The following is a 24,794-nucleotide window of genomic DNA, read 5'->3' as shown; positions in this document are numbered from 1 at the left end:
AGGGAATATTTCTTAGTCCCCTGCCAAAAAGCATTTGTTGACGGGGTGTTTTGGTTGAGAAAAGCTGATGCAGAAGACAAACATTGATCAGATATCAATGTGAAGAACAAATGTAACTTACTGAATATGACAGCACGACTAAAAAAAAGCATAATTTTGTGCTAGAACATAGGTTATTTTTTTTTTGCATTTTTATGCTTTAATGATAGTGTAGAGACAGAGTTGAAATGGGGCAGAGAGGAGAGTGACATGCAGAGAACGACCGCGGGTGGGAATCGAACCCGGGTCCGCTGCTGGGCCCGGCCCGGGAGGGGGACGCCTTACCAACTGAGCTAAAGGCGCCCCCACCCAGGTTATTTTTACTATGTCTATCCTTTCTGAGAGCTTACTCACTAGCGTTGTGACACGAGATGAAAACACCATATTCCACTTACTGTAGCATTATTGTGTGAGAGGAAGCAGAAATAAAAGACTAGCACAAATTAGACTTGAGCGTCGACGAGAGTGGAGAGGATGGAAAGTGACAGGCAGGATTGTGTATGTGTGTGTGTGTGTGTGTGTGTGCGGGGCGGGGGCGCTGGGGGACTATCAGCTCTTCTGTTATGATGAAGAGATTTGTTATGAACATGTAACCTTGTTGGCATCGATCATGCTCCTCGGCCGTGCGCTGTTGATTGGAGCAGACCTCTTAACACACAGCTGACCCTTCAATTCTAAGTGGATTAATGACTCATGTACTTGTATTGGCCTCACCCCTGTGTATATTCTCTCCAGCTCAGTGCTCTCATGCTGTGTACTCAGACATTCATGATGCTAAATAAGACATGCATTACCTTCACTTTCTATCAATGGAGTCGTGCAAGATGTATCTGGTCGCTGGGATTATCTCAATGTCTTAAATCATTTTGAATTATGATATGACATTATGTAACTTTCCTATTTGTATATGTATGTACCTTGTCTATAGCACCCAAGGCACCATTATCCATAAGTCATTAACATGTGTCTTGCTGCTGAATATTCGGTATGTAAATCCCTAAAAACATGCAGAAATATGTTGATAAAAAAATATAAAAATACAGCTGGGCACTGGAAATTATTAATTCCCCTGTTATTCCAACAGGAGAATGTTTTTTCATTTATGGACTATTTTATAATGCAACTGGACGCATGTACACTCGTGTGCCAGTGTGCAAGCCCCAGGGCTGTGAATGTAAGATCAACAAAAAAAAACTACAGCACCCAGGCTCATTGTATTAAAGGAACATTTCACCTATTAAATCAAGATAAACAATAAAATGTTGATTGTCGCTTTACATGATTTTGAAACAAACAAAGTAAAACATTGCCAGGCATATCCTTTAAATATACAGTATAACAATGTTTTCTTAGAGGGAGGGTAATACAGTAAGTCTTACCAGGCCACTTCAAATGCTGAATGATTACACAGGATTAAACCAGCAATACATATAGTATCACATCCTTAATCAAATGACACTCTGAATGATCTTCTTAATGTGTACATTTTGATGGCAAACATTGTGAAATATGTATTTTTGTTTATATACAAGTTTTTTTTTTAAACTAATGAGAACTTGGTTAGACACTGACATTAAAGAAAAACATTTGCTACTGCGTAACGTTTTGCATTGTGCCACAGAACGAGTGCTTCCATCTGGTTTGTTAAAAAAGCAAGTTGTGGTTGCTGCAGGACTTATAGGTTGGAGCCCCAACAGCAAAGCTTGCCCATATATTTTAATGATCCTGGCTCCCTGAACGAGGGGCTGTATTTATCGTCCGGGGCCAAAGATTTAAAGCCAACCCCTTCTTTTCAATTAGTCTGAATCGGCAATCTGATGCGCACACACACCAACCACACTTGGATAGCATTTGATCCACGGCGCTCAAAGCAGTGGTGATAGATTAGTGATAAAACATGTGGTGTGGCTTCATCACTGAGCAGCGTGATTACCTTTCATGTTGTGTTTACACTAACTGACTTCAAAGTCTTTGTTTATTTATTTTAGGAATTTAAGTTTTCTGAAGCCTGTGCATCTGATTAAATGCTGCGTTATGCAGAGTGTGTCCCTTGGAACCATTCTTTTTTTCCTGCACACATTGCTCTGATACACGTACAGCGTTGCTTTGAAGCTAAAAAGCTCCCCCTCCCTGTCCCTCACTCCCCACATCCCTCGCTTGTAGCTTTCTTTCAGCCCCTCATCTTATTTTTTCTCTCCATTTCTTCTTCTGCATTCCCCTGACACCCAGAATGCATCTAGCTAACTCTCTCTCTCTCTCTCTCTCTCTCTCTCTCTCTTTCCTTGTTTTCCTCAGTGGGCCGTTTGTTGATCGAGTTCAGCTCCCTGATGACCATGGAACGAGTGCAGAGAGAAAACCCCAACGTGACGGAAGGAGGCCGCTACACGCCTCCAGACTGTCGGCCCCGATGGAAGGTCTGTTTACAGTACATGTTTGTTTACCTTTTTATTTATTTTATTCAAATGCATTTCAAGTAGATGCAGATAAAGAATGTATACTTACAGATGTTATAATTACAACTATTTTCTGACAGTATAAAGGATTTTAAAAGGACAAGAAGTTAGGCATGATAACAATAAAAGAAAAGTCATGGTAGAGTCAAAATCAGAGTCTATGAGTTACATTTCCGATTTAGGAAGTCATAAGTTTGACTCACCAAATAAATACTTTCACATTTATTTTTTATTACGTCCATACTTTCATGTGTTTTTTTTTCCTGGTAGAAGTTGGCTTCCATATTTTCTTTCAGTATCAGATTAAATAAAACAGGCACACATCTGTACAGAAGAGTGCTCTGACAGACTCCTTTTCTTGTACGATAATTGTGGCTTCATTGCCTTTGATAAATGACTATATAGGGGACTATATAGGGGAGAGTGGCCTAAGTTGTGCATTTTGGAAGTTGTGCCACCCCTTGTTTCTAGAAAACCGTGGAAGAAATTGTAAATGTGACCACATATTTAAGAAGAGCCATCCATTTGACTCATCCTGTAAAGAAGGGAGACATAAGGAATAAGATATAAGCACATTTAAGCTCAAAAAACTGTTTTGCCTTTCAAAGTAAAATTTCCATGATCAAGGTTTTTTGATTATTGTGTCTGAACAATTATAGACAACTTTGAAAACATTTGATACATGTTTTAGTGCTTTAGTATGCTACATTTTGAGTCTATACAGTTAGCACGATGTCAGCCCTAAATTGCTGCATCATGCTTATTATCCAAATTTCTGGGATTGGGATGATTTGTGCCAAAGGGCCTGGGTGAGTTATAAGTAAGTATGTAAGTAAAATGTATTTATAAAAGCACATTTATGACAGTTTGCACTGTCCAAAGTGCTGTACATAGTGCATTCAGTAGATAAACAATGAAGGTAAAATAACAATAACCAAAATAAAAGACGTAAAGCCCATACATTCACATAAACACAGATAGTAGTGCAGAGGTAAGATAGTTAATGGGGAGGAAACACCAGGGTGTACATATGGGTTTTGAGCCTTGATTTAAAGGCAGAAATGTAGGGGAATCACATTTGGCAGGTGGCAGTTGGTTCCACAAGCACGGAGCAACTAGTGCAAAGTACATTTCTGAGAGTTGTGCCAGTGGCATGGCTGTATACGCTGGTCACCAAAAGGAAGTGATTGTCTACAGTAGCTCAGAAGAGAGTGACATCTCAATTCCACTTAACGACACCACTGATGAGAGTTCAGATGGCCAGAAAGATGATGATGGTGACTTTGTAATTGTGAGCTTTGCAGGTAAAACCATTAGATCTGCTAGGCCTTGTTTAAGAAAATTGTCCTTAAATTTTTGTCAACTATTTACTTTATTTACTTTAAATACACCTTAAATAAGTGATTGTATAATGGATTTGTCTTGCATTACAGTTTATGAGATATATATCAATGGCACAATTCACCCCATGGTATTCTCTCCAACCGCACAACTTACACCACACCGGGGGCAAGTTGTGCATCAAGACAACTTTTTTTCCGAAAGCTATATTTCTTCAACAGTTTATTCCAGATCCAAAGTTTTTATTGCCAGGGATGCACAACACCCTGAAATATATGTACATATTTGAGTTGGAGACTTTACTGTCAAGGCCTTACTTTAAAGTCACTTTGAGTGAAAAGTTGCACAACTTAGGCCACTCTCCCCTATAGGTGCTTTGAAGTATTTCCCCTCTACACAACACTTCAATGGCAGGTTGCTACGCATAGCAGCGAACACATAACCAAAACAGGTGCACCCATCCAAGGTCAATTTGCTGCCAGCTGTCATCTGAGTGGGAAATTACGATTGAACGATGAACAGTGAATGACAGTTCAAACCTTGGGCTTAAAGCACAGAGATATGGGACGCCCTCAAATCTGTCTGAACCCCGCAGTGCCAGTGAGAGCTCCTACCTCGTGCTGCTTCATTCATAATAGATGAGAACCAACTTTTTATGCACACTGTAACATTAACCAGGGGGATTACGGAAGTAAATTGCCTGCTGCAGAACTGTTCACCACAGGATGAAATTAAGCTCATTTAGGCGTTAATTACTCAAACAAACAGTCTTTGTAGATATATATTTCAAAGAGAAACACTGTCTCATAATCATTTCGCCATTTCAACAGAAAAGTGCCAGGCTGATAACTGATTTAAAGGTGCACTATGTAATGTTGTGTGTGTCAGAGAAGTAAACATTTTCTAAGATAAATTCTAACAACTGAATAAACAAACTTTCCACACAGGAAAATGTGATCGCTGGAACACTGTTTGAAGTAAGAAAGCTTCCTGAAAGGTTACAGTTCAACTGTTGTTGTTTACAGCAGCAGGGCCCATAGTGTGGCTTACCGACACATTCTAGTCTTAATACTAAGAATTACATGTAGAGAAAATATGTTTCGTAAACTAACTGCAGGATTGGACGATATCAATGTGTATTGGTATATTTTCCCCGTTGGGTTCAAAAGTATTTTCAACTGGTACGCTCCTTGTTTTTTTTAGGTGGCCATCATCATTCCTTTCCGTCACAGAGAAAACCACCTCAAGTACTGGCTCCACTACCTCCACCCCATCCTCAGGAGGCAGAAGATTGACTACGGCATCTACATCATCAACCAGGTAGAGCTCATCTCAAGACAATTGTTTCCATTATTTGGAACACAGAGTTTGTGAGCATGTGTTAGAAAATGGTAATCACTAAGGGCAAAAAGCTGAAGGCCGATTGGCTTGGGTCAGTGTCCCGAAATGTAGAGGTAGAGCCTTAAGTCTCGACAAAAGAAAAAAATACACTGAACTAGTGTAGCCTAGCTCAACAAAGTCAAAATCACGATGCTGCTTTGCCCGACTCGTAATGTGTTCACGTCACGAGGGATGGAAGATTCCCATGTTACGGAGTTGCAAGTGTCCAAACCAAGCTGGTTGTATAATTCCAGAGTTGGTCATGTGAGGATTAAAATACTGTGGGTTTACATTATAACATAATTTTGATTTTAAATTGTGTTTATATATTACAAAGAGCTTTGGTCTTTGGCTGATGTGACACGTCCATGCTTGTTTTGCTTTCAGACATGTCCGTATTGGAAAGTACCAAGTCAAAATATATAAAAGCATTCTGAAAAAAGAGCTCAAGGTAATGCATTGAATCTTGTTTTGACGATCCAACATTCCAAACCCAAGGATATTCTGAGATGTTTACGATGGTGAGAAACTTCAAAGTGAGAATAATTTATAAAGTGATTTTTTTTGTTCTCAAGCTGGGATGCAAAGTAGGTTATGGGCAAAACATATTTTACTTGCAGAAGAATGTTTTGTGATGAACTGTATTACGGGCCTAGCAAAAGGCCTGAGGAATCTCTTGCTGTAAGCTGAAAAAGGCAACAACAAAAAATGCTCCTGTATGACAAGCAGTAGACGTGAACCAGATCTGTCAGCTCAGGCTCAGTTCTGAGTAGTGATGGAATAGTTAGAACGCTGTTGCCACCATCAAGTATGATCAATGCATTAATAGGAAGGATGGATATGAATCTGGATATGTAAACAAAAAACAAAATACTATGGATATGTTGGTTAGGTAGGCTATGTGCTCACTATACTCTGCATTCATCAGCATTTTCCAAAAAAAAAATTAAGAAATAGGATGGGTCCATTACTGCATGGAGAAAATGCAGATTGGTTCATTTTCAGGTGCCTATAGCCCTTAAGGATATATCCTCACTTAACAGGACTTATTTGACTGCTTCTTCCTCTGACAAGAACCCATCTGCAGCATAAATCAACAACTTATTTACTTAAATATCTCAGTTCAGCAGAAGCACAAGGACCTTGATTTTCTTTGATAGGTTGTGAGAGTGTGTGCGGCTCCTCCACGCTGCATTGGGTGTGAGTTTTTCTTGTAAATAATGGGCAATGAGCGATCCATTCTGCCCTTTCTCTCCCCCTGTGGGCCTTTCACATCGTCTTAATCACTCCCCGCCGTGGAACAGATCTTTGGTTCCGCCTGCCCTGATGTGCTCTGCTCTTGGGATGGCTATGTTCCAGTGTCTTTACTCCCTTTCACGCATAAACACGAATATTCTCTCCCTGATGTGAAGTAGTTAGCGAGGGTAAGGGTGTGTAGAGCTAGTAGTGTGGGTGCGACACTCAGCCTAAGCTTTCCCTCATCTCTCATTGAAATTTTCAACGTTTTCTACAAGACTTTATATCATTTGACTTTATCTTCCGCTTCATCCCGATGCAGCGCAGATTGATCAGAATTCTGGGCTAATGTTGTGTAGTTTTTAATGGGTGTTATGTCAGTTTATATCTCCTACCTGACTCCACTTTTTTTATTTTAGCACCTTTCAACACAGAATATCAAAGTGCCTTACACGGGGGAAAAACAACATTTAAACAATTAAGATGAGATAAGATAGCACTTAATTCATCCTGAGGGATCTTCACTGTACATAAGTTGCAGTACAAAGTAATATAAAACAACATTACACAGATATGTAATCCACAAAATTTAAGACATACAATTAAAGATATTAGCTCCACTGAACTAAAAACAGGCATATGAAAGTCAACAGAATAAATAAGAGTAGAATACCAAGTAAAAACATAAAAACAGTCTAATTAACATTTGCAACATACAAAAAAATTTACTTGAAAAAATATAAATTAAAAAAAAAAATGAAAAGAAGCCATTGCAAGATACTTTGTGAAGGCTGACAGTGTTTCCCCCCTCACACTGAAAGAATGACTGGAGAAAATAAGTCAAAAGTGAGTAGTTTCAATGAACCACGTAAGGAAAGTCTCTACTTGCTTTTTTTTTCTCTGCCAGGATATCATATTTAGCTAGAAAGTTAAATCGCTTTATCTGTCAATTAAGACAAAGCTTAATCCCTGAAGCAAAATGTATTTGGTGCCTTGGTCAGGGACAGTTTTGCAGAGCAGACGGTTTGCACAGAGCGTTAAATCTTAATTCCTGTAGCTGAAGGACTGTATACTCATTAAGCAAGTTACTCTGAACTCCATATCTTGAGTTATATTTGTTTAACTACAAAAGTCTTGCTGTATCGTAATGTAACCAGATAATAGCGTTCTTACCGTTGAGAGCGAAGTCAGGAGACTCGCTCTCTGACCTGCACTTCAAAACAGATACTGATCCACTGCTTGGCTTTAATTACTAAATGTAAAACTATCACAATTTTCCCCACTCTATGATTTACAATTTCAGAGAGGTCTTTTGTTTGTAGTGGAAATCACACTTGTGTGTGTTTAAAATGCACTCAAACTAGTTGAAAAGATGTATTCTCTCCCAAAACCAGCTACTCAGGTGCACTGTTTTGGGTAGTGGGGTCAATTTCTGCCTCTCTTTTCCAACTGATGAGTTTTGAACCGACCCCTAAGATTTCTGAATGATTTAAACGCCACAGATTGGAGGGATCTACTTCACTTTCATTAAAGGTACTATTGACTGCAGTGCCCTGCTCTAAAGCTGTTATAAACTGTTTGCCAAAAGGACAGACTCATCATCAGCAACTGCTTGAGGGTAAAAAAAAAGGAGAAAAAAAATGTAGCCTATGTATTTTTTCCTTGATTGAAATTTAGATTGTAAACCGATTGGTAAGGAAAGGGCATCTTGGGGGTGTACATTTTTTATTTAGCAGTTGCTCTTCTAATATTATCGAAGTTGTGTAATTTTGCAATTATCTCCAAGTCTGAGCCCTGTTGCTATACGTTTATGGTCAGGATTTATGTTTAGAATTAAGCTCTGTCCATATACTTCCTCGCATATCAGTCCGTAAAGTTAATTTGAGTGTTCATGTTAATAGTGCTGGTCATACTTAAAATTATTTTAGCTTTTTTATGAGCTTGATGGATTTGCCACCCAAATTAGAAAAAGTAAATTAAATGGGCTTCTATACAGTTTATCCAATGATCTTTGCATTTTGTTTCATTCATTGCATAAAAACCCTCACGTCCTCCCCTGGAAACATGGATGTCAAAGTGCCACACAAGCTGACAGAAAGTCCCAAAAAACAGACCAACAATGGGATAGACAAGAAGACTGTTGTAGCGACAGAGGAGAGATTGCGATGACAAGGAGTCCTGATGTATCCGACACGAGGGCCGATTAAACCCCTCCCGTTCGCCGCCACTTCTGCGGGAGGGAAAGAGAGCACTTTGCTATCGTGCTCACTGGAGTGTTAAATGAGTGGAAGTCTTTCTGAAACCTTTTAACACAGTGCCACTGGAGGGAGGATCACAGTGGGGAGGGGGTTGAGCGGTGTTAATTCCCTTCTCCTCCTCATCCAGTCTCATCTCTTGCTAACAGATAATGGCTGTCATGTCCTTAGAGTCAAAACAGTCATTTTGTGGAAAGTGAGGCCACTTTGGAGATAAAAACAAACACTCCGGGTTCACAAGCACGAAACGACACACACGCATAAACACACACAGATATATTCAAATTAAGTTTTTCCCCCACACATAGGGGATACTACAGCAGACCGCCTAAGTATGTTTAAGCTTGTTACATTAATGAGCAGTGTTAAAAGTACAGCAGCAAACTGATACTTGTTTAGTTGTATGGAAGATTTTATTGGACAGAGAAACATACATCCTCTAATTGAACCTTGCGTTTAGAATAAGTTACCGCATAAACAAATCAAATTCCAAATCATAATTTTGTTTAAAACTTGTCACAAAGCCTGATCTTCCATATCTTAGATAATGCACCTTAAGGGCTGCAATTAATGTAGTTGATTAAACGTACAGTCCCTTACTCGACAATATATTAATTGTTGTGACAATAAAATGTCAGAAAGTAGTAAAAGAAAATCTGCTCGGTGCTAGAGCACAAGCTGACATCCTCAATTTCTTTTGTCTGAGCAACTCTATAAAACTTAAAAATGTACAGTTTACTATCACACAAAACAAGGAAAGCGCATTAAATTCTCCCATTTTAGAAGCTGAAGCCAGCAATCTTGGGGCATCTTTCCGTAACACATGACTTTTTATTTGATTGGTAATATAGTTGCCATTTCATTTTCTGCCATTTAGGCTCTAGGTACAGTACTTTTGTGTTTGCCAGGAAATTGTATAAGAATCATGACTTATAGAGGAGGGAATTGTTCATTTACTATTTAAAGTGGCCATAGGAACTTTCAGTTTTTGTTAATTCTTGCTCCCCCTTTGGACAAAAGCAGAAGTGTTTTACTACGCCAGCTGTAGTTCCTGGGTGAGCGTATACCCATGACAAAGGCATTAAGAAAAACTATTAAAAAAAACATTCTTTGCGCTGATGGTCTCGTTTGCTGTTACGTGTCATTTATGATCATCAGAGGAAAAATTGAACTGTTTCAGAAATATTAAAAAGTTCCTTGTGGCACCTTCAGCCATTTTCAAGCAGCTATCATATTTGGCTCTGAAAATAAATGTGTGCTGCTGGGGAAGTACGGTGAGTAGGCGTTGCGGAGGGACCATGCGGAAAGTTGTATATCAAACCTCACTGTTCTGACCCGCTGCTCTGTGTCCTCTCTGCCTGCCGAGGAGTGCGGCCAATGTTTGTTTGGTTTACCATTGGCTCATCATGTTAACTGGAGGAAAGCCCAGAGAGAGGGACAGAACAGAAAGAAAAGCCGTGAAAGAGAGACGGAGGGAGGGAGGTGAGTGACAGAAGTGATCAAGAAAGAAGAGCCATCTGCTGTAATGATTTTTATGGGAGCTTAAGGTCCATCCAAAGCTGGTTATTATCACTATTGATTTATAACAACAAATAACACTGCAGCTATAGGGGACGTCTATAAGGCAAAAGTCACATAATATTGTTCCATTTTCTTTGTTTTTCCCTTGAAATCTGCAAAGGTGGAGGAAGTAAACAGATCCTTAACTAAGAAAGTACAGTGCAGTATTGTGCACACACACACTCACACTAGGGCCCGACCGATATTGATTTTGGAGTGCCGATGCCGATGCCGATTATTTTCAGAGAAAAATTACGATTACGATTAAATCGGCCGATTAAATTTTTTTTTTTAAATCCCAAAATAGGGGAGAATGGGGTAATCTGAGCCACTTTTTACATTTGCTCCCCTCTAAGCGAGCTAAAATTATTTATCACTCAAATTTACACATTTCTCATTAATTCAGGATGTTTCCTAGAAATGGGCATTAGCCGAATTTTTTCAAGACAAAGGGCAGTGAAAATGTGACTGTTTTAAAAAAAGTTGTGGGGTAAACTGATCCACTTACTTTTTCCACTCTGAAACTACCATAACAACACATATTGTAACAGTAAAGGCCTTTGCACACCGGGCGCGTTTTATTCGTGCGATTAATCCGTTAATTAACGAACGTATACAGAGTCGATACAAGCTTCCACACCAGCGCTGTCATTTCGCATCGCGAATTTGCATTTTAAATTTTTTCGAACTGAGTTTGATTTTTCTGGGACGTCGCTTCTAAAGTGAGACGCGACAAAATTCACATTTCAAAACATTCGCTTTTACGTTGCGTTTATTCGCGTCGCGACCGGTGTGCAAAGGCCTTAAGAATCCTGAAAGCTAGCCACACATTCCAGAACTAATGTCGGACTAGTAAAAGAATGATGGGGTTTGGTCAATTAAGCAAAGCAAATTTTCTTAACACTTGAAAGTAACTCTGAACAAAATCAAATACATCATATTATAATTCAAAAGGTTTTAATAAGATTCAAATGAAAGATAGAACCAGTTAGATTAGAACACAGTCTGGGGCTCAGAACACAGGACCCTTAGAGCCAGCTAGTGTCTGGGGGTCAAAGCATAGGAAAATCAGAACCAGCGAGAACAGCCTGGTACTCAGAACACAGGAGAAGACCCAACTGGATTATAACATCAGCCTGTCATACTCTACAACTAGGCCTACTCTACATTCCAGCCCTGAAGGTTACAGGGAACGATGAGAAGTTGCTCTTTCCGTGTGGTTGCCCCAGGTCGTCTTCCTGGTGTATTTCCTTGGCATGATGGCTTTTCTACAATGTGTATGACATTAAAATAAAACATATGTTATGTAATATTACATTAAAATATGTTTAAGACTAAACTTAACTTGTGCCTCATGGTGGGGGAATGTGAGACAGTGGCTCACTTTCCCCCACAGCATTTGGCTCACTTTCCCCCACCACCACAATTTGAGAAAAAAACTACCTCTCTTAGCATTTCAGGCTAATCTTCAGTTATCAGCATCACATGGTTTCATATGTTGGTAGTTCATCAACACGTATGATAGAAGTTTTTCTACGTGAAAACATTTGCTTTGGCACAACAGTTGATTAAGTTGACAGCAAGAACATTTACTTTTACATGCAAAATATCTATTTTGGTGACAAAAACATGCTTACCATAGCACCATGAGGTCCTCTCTTTCAGGGCCATAGGGAAATGAGAGGGTCTTGAAAACATATATCTCACATGACCACAAATGTTTTCCGTTGCCTAGATACAGGGGGTGGCTCACATTACCAATGCCTCAGATTCCCCCGTTCTCCCCTATATATATAATAGAGCATGCAGTCTTTACACTTTAAACATTGCGTTAGATTGCAGTCTATTTTTTTCTCAAATATACAGGGAAAGGAAATTAACATTACAATGTTATGAGAAATATTTTAAAGAATGTATTGCTCTGTTGTTAATATTTCATCAGATACAACTCTTTACAACTTTATTGCAGCATTAAATGATCACGATAATAGTTCACATACTTTCCCACACATTCCAGATCTGTTAAGAAACTCCACCGTATGTAAAGAAGTCTGTGGGGATTTTAAAAAGCATAAGGACGTGACTGTGACCCTGTAGCAAAGCACACTACGTCTTTCTTTGTGAATGTATTAACAAGTTTCAGTTTGATATATGGAGAGAGCGAGATAGGAAAATCCATTCAGCATAGAATATTCAATCCATGGTACTCCTTATCTTTAGTCTCCTATTAGCAATTTTTTTATTCAGGTGATGGATGGAACAAGGCCATTTTTAATTATACCATTCGTTGTTTTCTTATCTACTTAGGGAGAGTGCAGGCCTGGGTTAGATATTTAGACATAAACCTCTTAGCGGAGAAAAAGCTGTACCAGACCTTGGTTATTTCCTCCCTTTCAGTCTCCATTTCTCTCTTTCACTTCTACCACCACTCTAGCCCATGCATGGTTAATGCACTTTCCATCTTCTAATGCTAGAAATTGAAAATGTTAAAAGAGACAAGAGTCAAATGAGTGAGTATCTGTGCAGCTGGCCATGGAATAGGGTATTGATCTGAAAAGAGAGAACAACTCTGCCCCCTCTCCTCCTCCCTTCCCTTCCTCTGCCTTGCCCTCTTCTCCAGCCCTGTGCCTCAGTGTTTGCTCAGAGTTGTATAGGGGGGTAAAATAATGTTCCAGTTTTCACTGCTCCACCCTTAGACCCCAGCAGCAGAGTCCCAGGTGCAAAGTGCTTGATGTGACTGTTAGCCTGGGCAGTGATGAATTATAGATTTAGCTGCAAACTCCTTCTCTTGTTTTCCCAGTCCCAGCAACTCAAAACCTCTTGCACTGTTCCTGAATTTTAAACTTCTTCCAGCTTACAATTGCATTCGACTATACTGTATTCCCCAAACTTTTCATAGCACTTATTATCAAAGGTTAAAGTAGCATAGTGTAGGATGTTTACAAGACTTCGGGTCAAGTTCAAATCTGACCTCCCCTTTACTTCCAAAGTAAAGAGTACCTACTAGTACAAGTCGGCCAGTAAGTAGCTTCCTTTCTCCCAATGCCATTGTTTTGTTGTTGTGTTTTTGCTTGGTGCTGCGAGGAACTTTTAAATATTTCTGAAACAGTCTAATTTTTCCTCTGATATATATGACTTGTAAGGGCAAACAATGTTATTTTTTATATAGTTTTTCTTAATGCCTTTGTCATGGGTACGCTCACCCAGGATCTTCAGCTGGCATAGTAAAACACTACCGCTTTTGTCCAAAGGGGGTGAAAGAATGAACACAAATTGAAAGTTCCTCGGAGCACCTTTAAAATCTAGCCTGGCACCGCCCGCCTACCTACTTCCGCTCAATTTTAATTTCCCTTCAGCAGTCAGTCTGGGTCCACTTTGTATTCGCGGGTTTTTCTCAGCCAAATTTTTGGCTGTCCAATCAGCGAACAGAGGGCGTTATGCGATTGGTTGGCAGATCCAGAGTGGCACTGGGCAGATCCAATAGTTTTAAACTTCAACAGACGCCCGCTTTCAAGTGAGTTTGTCAATTGAGCGATTCCAGACCCTCTGTACAAATGAAACAAAGTACAATGGTCTGGTAGGACCAGGCATTTTCAAATCAAAGAAATAAGAAACAAGTAGTAATACAACCCAATAAAGATGCATGTATATACTTGGCTTGTCACCAGCCATGTATACACATGCACCTTTTTAAAATGTACTAAAAATGTATACTACAAATGCAAAACATAAGTTCTGTATGTACTTGAATGTAGTGCACAGTGACGTAATATGTAGTGTGTGCAACAGATAATCGACATTTCAGCATTTCGGTGATGCATAATTTAAAGTGGCTTTCTTCTTTTTGCTTACCCTTCTATCAAGCGTCCATTAATACCAAGATGTTGAGGCAGCAAAAGATTGCAAGAGGAACACCAAAAATGGTTCATTCATACTCACACATTATATTTCAACCCAATACAGTGTGTGAGGTTGTTATTTTATAAAGCCAAAGCTCTCATTATATCACAATACCGGTTTTGTGGAGGAGCCATGAGCAGAAATCTGATTTGAGTGTGGGCACAGGAAATCAATAATAATGTGGAGCATGAATGTAGTAACCCTTAGAAACGGTGTGGATATGACACACATGTTTAATCTCAGTTAGGTGACCTTGGATAGGCAGAAACAACTGAGCAGATACAAATATGGAGGACCTTTTTAATGAGGGTTATGCTTCTTCCAAATGTATTTTGTCATAAAAGTGAGCATCCTTTTTGATTTCCTGTTTGCTCTCTTTGTATCTCCATTTACCCTGTTAGTGTTCTTGGGGAACGCAGAAAAGAGGTTGCAATGAAGATGGGTTATAATGATGCCAGCAGTATTAGCTATAAAGCACAAGACAGGGATAGGTGGAAAAGGTCATACTTGTTTAGAACATTGCCTCGAAATGGTTCCCATGTATTGTCTTTTCTTTCTTATGTGAAGTGCGACTCCAAAGCAAGATGGGGATAAGTGAGATTTCCTGAAAAAAATTCTAATTTCAATTCTCTAATAAAGGGGCCCTTTGTTTTATCTCAGGTCTCGACAATGCTTTGTCAGCACTTGACAGGGTTTGTGTTTGTGAGTGTGTGAGCGTGTGTGTATTTTTCGAAGTTCTGCTAGCCACAGCATCTTGTCTGTGTGATGGTGTCGTACTTGCCAGATGAGGCGTTTAAGTATATACACAACAGAATCACGAGGAGCATGTGTAATTTGTCCAATGATGCATTACTACCATCTATCATGAATTTATAAGCATGTATAAGCATTTGAAAAGTCCCCTCTTCCACAGAGGAACACAGTTAATAGCATGTCACATACATATACACCAGCTCTGCATATTTGTGCAGTTTTCTTTATTATGAAAATGTGGTTTTGTATGTGAGAAACCTTTTGATACCAATCACTATACTGTAAAAGTGTGTGCAGTGTAATTAAGGATGCACTACTTGATTAAAACAATTTGCATCAAGTGCATCAATCACCTCTTTCTGTAAAAAGGTATTTTGTACTATTTGCCATCATTTCTATTAAAGTCATTGTCGAGATGTGGGATAGTTACTACTTCATTTTTACTTGGCCATAATTATAACTTATTTTAATTTTTTTATTTGATTTATTAAAAATCGTAATTGCACCGGAAGACAACTATAGCAAGTAGTACAGTTGGTCAAAGTTGATCCAGTAATTTGTCTGTAAACTATCATGGATGCATACAACGCACAGTTTGGATAATTATTTTACCGTTTGCCTTTTTTTTTCTCCTCCAAATAAGTTTGACTAAGTTTGTTTACATCCTTTCTGATTGTCTAACTGCTTCTTGTTTTTTGTTTTGTAAAAGCAATGTTGTCACATTCCCAGATCAAATGAAGAAGGTGGAAACTTTACAACATTCTTTTCAAAACTGTGTCTTCATCCGTCATAGATGATATACAGTGTCATTTCTCAAGACAACCTGCAAGTTCCTTAAAGGATTCACAAATCGTTCATGCCGTATTGCCTGTACTGACTTGAAAGTTGTATTTCGACGTCAAGGACAGTGCTGTTTCCATTTTTGATGATGGACGTTTGAGCGGCTGAGCCTGCATGATGGACTAACTATTGGATTGTAGTATGATAGCAGGTGTTACACGAGGCACTATAGAACCGTCCCTCCGAGCGGACTGACCTTCAACTTGTTTATATTTGCCTTTGTGGCCTTGCAGTCAGGGAAATATCTGTGAAATTAGAAAAGGCATTGGACATCCTGATGAGAGAACCCTGGAGGATATGAGCAGGGATAAAGCTTCATATTACGTGTGTGAGAAAGAAAAAAAAACATGTCAATAGGAGCAAACGCATTTGAAAATAAAGCATATTGATTTGGCAAAATAGATCCCATATTTTTCTTCTCAAGGTCTCTGCAGAAAAATGAACCAAAGAGAGGGGGGTTGTGCTGTGTGTTGTGAGAATAGTTTATACTGTCAAGATATCTGACATGACATTCACTCTGTGAAAAAAAAACATTTTGTCTCTCTTTTTCTTTAGTTATTCTACATTCCTTCCTGTAAGTGGTATGGGTTAGGGAGGGAGTTAGGAAATAATAGTCAAAAGTAAGGACAACATTCGAGTTCTCCTCTGCCAGGGAAGCAGAATGTGATAAATAGAGAAGGTAATGCCAACAGTGAGATTTCTCAAGGACATTTGAGTTTTTTTTTGTACAAAATGAACAGGAGGGGACCAACCGAACCTTGGGGCACACCCTGGGTAACTGGGGTGGTATGGGTTTTGCAGTTATCAATAGGAATGTAGTGAAATCTGTTTTTTCTAGGGAACCGACAGGCTTATTATCGAGTACTGCAGGTTTTGAAAGGAGAAGGAATGGACTAAACCTAGCCTGTGGTACTTAGTACTTATGTTTCTTTCTCCAAATCTGCCTCTGTTTTCATGTTTTCGCAGTATCAAAAGGAAGAAATGGGGACACACAACACTTGTTATTTTCTCCTTCAAATAATAATTGGTGAAGGAATTCATCATGATTGTCCCCACAAACACACAAATAATATGCCTGCGTATACACTAGAAAGCAGCTTTGACATTTAACTTACCATTTGGAAAGAAAGAGACGTGGGATTGTCATATGGGCTAATGGGGATTAAGCTCGCTGGGCAAGAAGCTCGACGAATCCTTTTCATTCACCTGCTGGCTCATAAAGTCACATTACAGGCTGAAATGGTATGTTTCCTGATACATGCACCTGAAAGAAATACACCTCATACATAAAGAACAAAAGCTCCTTTGTGAGAGAGCGTGGATAGGAATAATCAGTGGAAGGATGTTTATTTCAGCAACTTGCATCAATTTGAAACGGTTTGCCTGTTGCTAAGGAAGCAGGCATTCAACCCTGACTGCTGTGTGTAATAGGCTAGTGTATCTCTGTCTAGCCACACACTCTGCCTCTCGTATGTTGTCTTTGTTATTTTTATCACCATTGCTTTTTTAAGTCTCTTTCTGTACATTTCAGACTGCACTCCCTCTCCCTCTCTCTCCCTGCTCCCTGTCCTTCCTCCTCCCGTCTTTCACCTTACTCTAAACCACCTGGCATCTCCCTTAGAGAAAAGTGCGTTGGCCAATGATGACTCAGGTGTGTGTGTGTGTGTGTGTGTGTGTTAGAGAGGAGGTAATTTAGGGAATCATGGCCATTCTCCCTGTTCCTCTGCATGATGGATTACCAGGCATCTCACAGAGCCTGGAGAACCCAAGTCCATACATTCAGCTTTTTAACTAACTATGCAGAGAAATTACAATGTATAAAGGCCATTGTGATCTGAGTGTCTTTGTACTGCTAGCCTTGGTTAAATAATCACGTTTCAGCTAGAGTGCAATGTTAGCAGAATTTTTATATTGGTTGTCAGGCAAACATAATATATTTGTCTTTAATACATGAACCTCAGAACACTTTGGTCAGCACAACTGCGGATCACATACAATCGGTACTGAGTGTTGTTTACCACTGGAATCACCTGTGCCTATGATGAATTGACTCCTCTGTCACTTTAGGCAATCTAAACAAAACAGCTAGCATTCTCCTCTTCTGTATTGGTTATATTCTCACCAACAAATACAAGCTCTTTAATCATTTCAGTGTCAGGAAGAGTCTTCACTGAAGAATCATCACTTAAAGGTGCCTAACACCACTGATGCAATATACCACTACCTTAAGAGATGTTTTACCACTTTAAAAGCCAGTTTAAGGTTTTCTGGCACTTCAAAATGCCTCTTAGTGACATGTTGTTGTCTAGACTTATACTTGAATAGTATCTTGGGAAGGAAGTTTTCTATTGGACTTTATGTGAGTTGTTGCATTAAAGCAAGATAAACAGTGCTCAAGGTAAACACTCTGACTTTGCGTGCACACACAAACATTTAAAGTACATTTTCATTTAACGATTAATTGTATACGCTTCTTAGCTATCATATCATGCTATCTTATCATGCTAAAAGCATATCAAGCTTTTTTCAGGATATAAAAATCCAACAGCAGACCAAATTGGAATCAGCAAGACACATTTAAAGTTAATATGAGATGAGGAATGCTTCATGTTGCCTTACCGTACTCTCATGTCTCTGCACTTTCCATGCCATGCACTGTAAACTCCTTTGAAAGATCTTAATTTGTGGTAAATGTGCACTTGGAGAAGGAGGTCACAAGCTGTGTTAGCGTGCTCAGTGGGATATTGCCATTTTCCTCCACAACCCCTCTTTCTTTTATTAACCCCCCAATCATATGTGTGACCTTTAAAACGTTGCAGAACGGAGGGCAGCTTCTGTTGGGCTTTAATTATAAACTGACCCGAGGTCACATCATATCACTGCGGGCTCTTGCATATTATTCAAGGATTTTACACCAATGACGCCTCGTTGCCCGGGCTACTGCGAACAGACATATGATCGAGAAAAGCAGCACAAATGGAAAAAAAAAGTAACAGTAACATGCAATTTATCAAAACTTTTTTAAATCAGGCCGATACATGTGCTGTGAAGTATTTTCGTTTCAAACCTGTGGCTCAACATTGAAATTCATTAGCATGGCTAAAAAAGATTCTTCACTTATTCACTCTAATCCCTTTATTATCAAACCAATTCTGATCCTCCAAAAATCCAAAACAAAGATACAAAATCAAATCCCCTATAATCCACTGTAGCAAACTTTCTGCAAATGGAACATCTGTGTCTGATTTAAAAGGAGCTTTAAATTAGTTTTGATTAAATTTCTTGCAGAGATTGGCTTTCTTTATGATTTCAGGGTTAAAACTAATTGGAATGTTAATTAGCAGTTTCCAAGGTGTCTTCGGCTAGGGAACGAAATTAACCCTGAGAAGTTATGTCAAGTCATCAATACGTGAATTAAAATAGTTTTTTGTGAGTTCTTGGCAGTAAATTAAATTGAATCTCTCCCAATATCATATCAACAGTCTGCAACAATTGGAAGCAGGTAGCCTGTATACTTGACCAAAGTTGGGGAACGTTCCTTTTTTAAATTGTGGCTCTTGTTCTCCCTATGAATGCGTGTTTTTGTTGCAGATATCGTTAACTGGTTAACACAAACCTTTTGGCTCTAAGTTGTTTTTCCAGTCCTGAAATAGCGTAGTAAACTAATGTTATTTTCCTTTGTTTTGGAAGTAAAACCTGTTTGCTTATGCAGGTCGTAAGCTAGTTAACTTGACATGCTAACATTAGCAACATAGGGTAGAGCAGAAAAACACAGCTTTCAATCCATTATTGTAATTCAGCCCTTGTTTTGGATTTTGAAACACCCACTTCCAAACCCTTTATTTAGAGAGTATTGTTCTCACTACAGTTCTGCGCACACAACAACAACATATACCTAAAACCATGTCCTCAATGCTTGTAATTTGTGTTGAAACACGTACATTCTCCCTATGAGGGATGTTACACCCACAAGTCGTTTGGGATTACTACTCTGGGCGTGAATGGGTCTAATTTCCTCTGGGCACACTTTTGAACATATTGAGGTAAGAGCAGCAGATGGTTGAAAACTAATTTCTCATGGCACCCTGATCACATTCCAAGACTCCAACCCAACAGGGACCAGTGCTCTAATTTCCTACATAGGGCTTAATAACATGAAGTTCCTCAACAACTACTTGCCAGGTGGGAAACTGAGTCGAAAACATGTGGGCGACTGACCTTAATGACATGCTTGTGAATAATTCATTGATTCACATTTGGTGCATATCAAACCCCAAAGCACAGGAATGTATAGCTGTTTGCTGGATGGCGAGGAGCATGAAGCAAGGTTCATATTTTTCAATCAGAGCTTGTTTTTGTGTATTGATTACCTTCAAAATTAGATTTCAAAAACTGGTTGTCTCTGTTGTGTTCCATTTTATGCTTCCCTGCTGGTTAGTAACAACAAAATATTAAAGCTCTCTCAGAAATGAATATCTCTGATATGAAGATCGAGAGCTGTTTGCCTCTCTTTCTTGCCTGTGCTATAAGACAGGGACATTTGGAGTGGATTTTCAACGTTTGCTACCGACAAGAATATAGTGATATTTATCTTAAAATAACCTTTTGTCCAATGGCCTCCAGTATCTCACATTAGTGACTCATTCCTTTTTGGCTTATCATATAGAGAGGGTATAATGAGGACAGCAGATAGGAAAAGGCTTAAGAAAAGCCACAGCGGACCAGTGGCATTAAAGCAGCCATTCTCTGTTTATTACAAAAAGATGTCAGGGTGAGTGCGAGGATATACGACTAGTTACTAAGAATAGCAAATAAATGAAATACCTTTTCAAGCAACGGAAATGTTTTGTGTGAGCTCAGTTTCTGGTGACAGCATTTGTATTTGAAAGGTGTTTGTTGGATTTGTTACTCAGCAGGCGGATATTGTTTCAAGCCACCTGTTCAAACTGTACACACATTTCCACTAATGGTCTAGCATTGTTGTTGCACCATGGAGGGTTTATTTTGGACCCTGTGTATCTGTTAGTTGGCAAAGATGTCCCAAAAAGACACTGCAGATTTCAATTAATTAAATTTGATGGAAAGTTACGTAAGCCTTTGGCCAAGGCACAAGTCATTGGCCAATAGCTGTGCTAGCAGCATGTAAATTTAGAACTGACTGTTGATTCGTCGGTTGGTCTACCACCTTGCTCAAGATTGAAATATCTAAACAACTAAGATTTTTGATTTATGTCCAATGACACGACAACAACTTAAGACTTGTCCTCAAGACAGAATTTCAATTTGTCCAAAAATGTGTGCTATGGGGTGCCCCTAGCTCAGTTGGTAGGGCCCCCCCATGGACCTCGGCCAGCAGCGGACCCGGGTTCGATTCCAGCTCGCGGTTGTTCTCTGCATGTCACTCCCCTCTCTGCCCCATTTCAACTCTGTCTCTGCACTATCAATAAAGCAAAAATAAAAAAATGTGTGCTATGGTTCATGTCTAAACAGCCTATCATTAAAACTAGTGGCATTCCCATCCTCCTCTGTTGTACTTTGTGTTTAGTGCTAAATAGCAAATGTGAGCATGCTAAGAAATATGGTGAATATGACACCTACTAAACGTCAACATGTTAGCGTTTGCTAAATGCATAATGTTGCCTTACCTCACAGCTAGCGTGACTGTAGACTCTAAGCCTTGCTGTTGTAATCTTAACCTACATTTTTAATATTGTGACGCAGTTTTAAAAAATGTCTGCTTTAACCTACATTTCTGCATTCATCTTGACGATAGAATTCAAGTACTGCACATATTTTGAGGAAGAGCACTCATTGAGATGCACGTAAAAAAAAAAAACATTTACTTAAACTCACATCTACATATTTGCTCTCTACCTATTAGTTCATCCATCCTTCCCTACATTCTTTATTTATTCTTTCCCAACCTCAGACCTCCAGCTAAGCTTTCTGCTATCCCCGCATGGATAACATTTATCTTGCACCACAGTCTCCACCACTGGGTTGGTAAACTGGCTCTGACAGCTGGAATTCAAAAACTCCAACAGAGGCACTTGACTGTACAATCCTCCAGGAGCGTTTTAGTGGCCAAATGCAAGCGAAAGCTGAAAAAATTCCATGTCATGAGGAGAAATACATAGTTGAAATACAAAACATTACAGTATACAGTAGGTCAACTGTGAATGGGTTTAGAAGGGAGCCCTCCCTGTGAGCAGCAGCACATCAGTCCCAAGACAGGGGAGATGCGCTCGCCTGTCAAGGACTGATGTACATCCCACTAAATAGAATGTTGTTTATGGTTCAGCAGAAGACATGTTTGTGATTGAACACTCCAGTGGGTTGATTATCTGTCCATGAGTAAAGGTGAAGCTCAAAGACCTACCATTAATGCCGGATGACTTACCTGTGCCTTATTTCATCTACAGCAGGGGGGGGAGGGGTGGACATAATGACAGGAACGCCTGGACAATAAAGCACAATCCAAGACAAAAGCCCTGCAATAATGACTTCTTGCTAAGAATGATAGTGGCGGTGAAGAAGTGTTGATTGAACATGGTAGCTTGTTGTTTAATCAAGAGATAGTTAAAAGAATCAGAGATGTAGATAATTAACTAATAGATTGTTTGTTATGTGCCAGTGATCAGAGCCCATTGTGATGTCATCTGTATTGGGGAAGCCATTCGTTGTTAGAATGATTCCTGTTACTGTTGTTTTGCAGTTGTTTTTTTAACTCCATACAGCAATGTTGGTCATTGCTGTATGGAGTGTATATACAGTACAACAGTCTATATTTAGTGAAAAAAATGTCTTAACAGATTTTCCTCTTTAAAATGACATAGGGGCATTGCTGCAGGCCTTTGATAAGGTCAGACCCCACACAGTTTTAATGTTGTTTGTCTATTTAATAGCTAACTACTTTCTCGGTTGGACTTTTTATTTTTTATTATATCAGGAATTTTTTTCATAACGGGTTGAAGTCTCTAAACATGCAGCGAAGGCGCTGATTATAATAGAAGTTGTTACTGATCTGCATTGCACTTGTATTTCAGAACATTATTTTGTGTTACATTTTAGTCTTAAATTATCAATATGTCATTATAGACTTTGTAATTGAGCCTCAGAGCTCCAGCGCTGGCGCAATCTGACAAGCGTTTGGTTTCTGTATAATTATGTTCCATATAACTTCAAAACCAAGTGTAGAGGTACTAAAGACTCAATCTCTCAACTAAGACCATGGACAACATGATGACAAGGTTATGTTTAATAAATGTTTTAATATGCAAGATAATTCAATATTTCCTGCACAGTTTTGTGTAATACCATGCATAACAAGATGCTGAATCATAATATCAATACGCACCATGCAAATGTTTTGCAACACATTGGCTTTACAGTTCAGAAAATTTTGCCAAACTTAACACATTTATTTCAATACATTTAGAAGTATAGTATGCCCAGCCAAGGTGATTGGTCTTTTACAGATTCTGTGGGCAAGTTTTCCTTTCAAACTCTGCCTCACTACATAGTCAGCAGTATGTTTAACTCCTGTTTTAGCCTCTCAGTGATGTCTGTAAACCATGAACATGTCTTTGAAGATTTGCTGCCCTCCTTCTGCCTCCATCCTTGAACATCTGCAGTTCAGTGCGCAAAACTCTTTTTAGAAATGTGGTCATTATCCTGCGATCAGCAGGGCTAATTGATCTTATGAATTAACTGATTAAAGTAACATCAATTGGTTAAATGAATTTCACAGCGTTTTGAAGTGGGTGATCTTCACTCTCTCTCTCATCTTTGCTTGTCTGATCCTCTGCCATGCTTAAGACCAGATTTCCATCATATCTAAATCATTAAATCACTGCTTTGCTAAATTGGCGGATAATATGAGCCGATGATATGAGGTGCAAAAAGAAAAAAAACTTCAGATTCCTCTTGGCATGTGAGAGGTGAAAAATCTGTTGCACGAGTCGAGCTGCCCAGCAAGTGCTGTCAATGTGTGCATGTAGTGGGTGTTTTGACTTGAGAAGTGTGAGTCTGCATACTTAATAAGTGAATTAAGAGACTTCAAAGGGAGCTGAGTGCAAGTAAATTTCCTCAAGCGTGTGTACAAGATGTTGAGAGAGTGAGAGGATTATGGTACCATTAGTTCAACGTATAAATATTCTTGTTGCTGACGGAAACCAGGATAGGTTGAAAAAGACTGATGAGGCGCAGGAGGGGAAGTATTAGGATGGAATTATGAAGGTTGATAAAAAATGTTCAGCAATATTTGTCTTACTCACACACACTCTTTCTCCTCTTGTGGTTTCACTGTAGGAGCAACAGTTTGATATGTTTTATAAGGGTGGCACTGTATACCCTGCAAGGAACATGAAAGCACTCAGAGTATAACTTGGTTTATTTAAGGTTGCACAGTCCTCTAAATAAAAATATGAATAGTACCTTTTTTAAATTTTTAGTTCTGAATTTAGAAACATTTCTACTTGAAAACATAGGAATAGTGAAGTATAATTAGATCAGGAGTAAAGATTATCTTGTCTTATTAGTATAATATATTGATTTTTGCAATGCCTTACAATGAAGAAACACATATAAAAATGTACTGTATTTGTTTTGTTTGATTGGGGTGTCACAGCTTTGATTTATGAGCATTATTTATGAGAACATCCTAAAGGTTGCACCATCAGTTAAATAGCAAAAGTTATTAACAGGGCCAACTTGCTGTTATCTGTATTATTTTCATTCTGTTTTGCTGTTTTTGTTTACGATTTGTTGTTACTCTGTGATGATGGAACCCTTCTTCTCACTCTCATTGCATCATTACCCTCAATACGCACATCCACATCTAAGCACAATCTCACAACATTCCTGCTGTGCTGTATAAACTGACTGGCCAATATTCTGGGCTGATGTAACCCCATTGGGGCTTTATCCTTGCTACTGCTCACTCTGAAAAGTCCTTATCTCATCTCTGTCTCCTCACTCGTCTCTGCCCTGACTGCTCAGCTGTGGCAAGGGCAAACCGCAGGCGAATTACTTTATT

At 39.1% G+C, this 24,794-nt stretch overlaps 1 protein-coding gene across 1 annotated transcript in view; it reads left to right on the top strand.

Annotated features, from left to right (window-relative positions):
* The window catches only part of b4galt2 (UDP-Gal:betaGlcNAc beta 1,4- galactosyltransferase, polypeptide 2), a gene marked incomplete at both ends in the record, with an annotated part of 109,773 nt that overhangs the window by 43,603 nt on the left and 41,376 nt on the right, over nt 1-24,794 (top strand). Inside the window, 2 exons of the mRNA XM_080034277.1 lie at nt 2,335-2,453; nt 5,037-5,153. Coding sequence (XP_079890403.1) covers nt 2,335-2,453; nt 5,037-5,153 — 236 coding nt within the window. The remainder of the gene's footprint in view (nt 1-2,334; nt 2,454-5,036; nt 5,154-24,794) is intronic.

Source organism: Ammodytes marinus, assembly GCF_949987685.1.
Source record: "Ammodytes marinus genome assembly, chromosome: 9".
Taxonomy (NCBI): Eukaryota; Metazoa; Chordata; class Actinopteri; order Uranoscopiformes; family Ammodytidae; genus Ammodytes; species Ammodytes marinus.
Note: the sequence above shows the minus strand (reverse complement) of the source record. Positions and strands in the feature narration are given on the sequence as shown.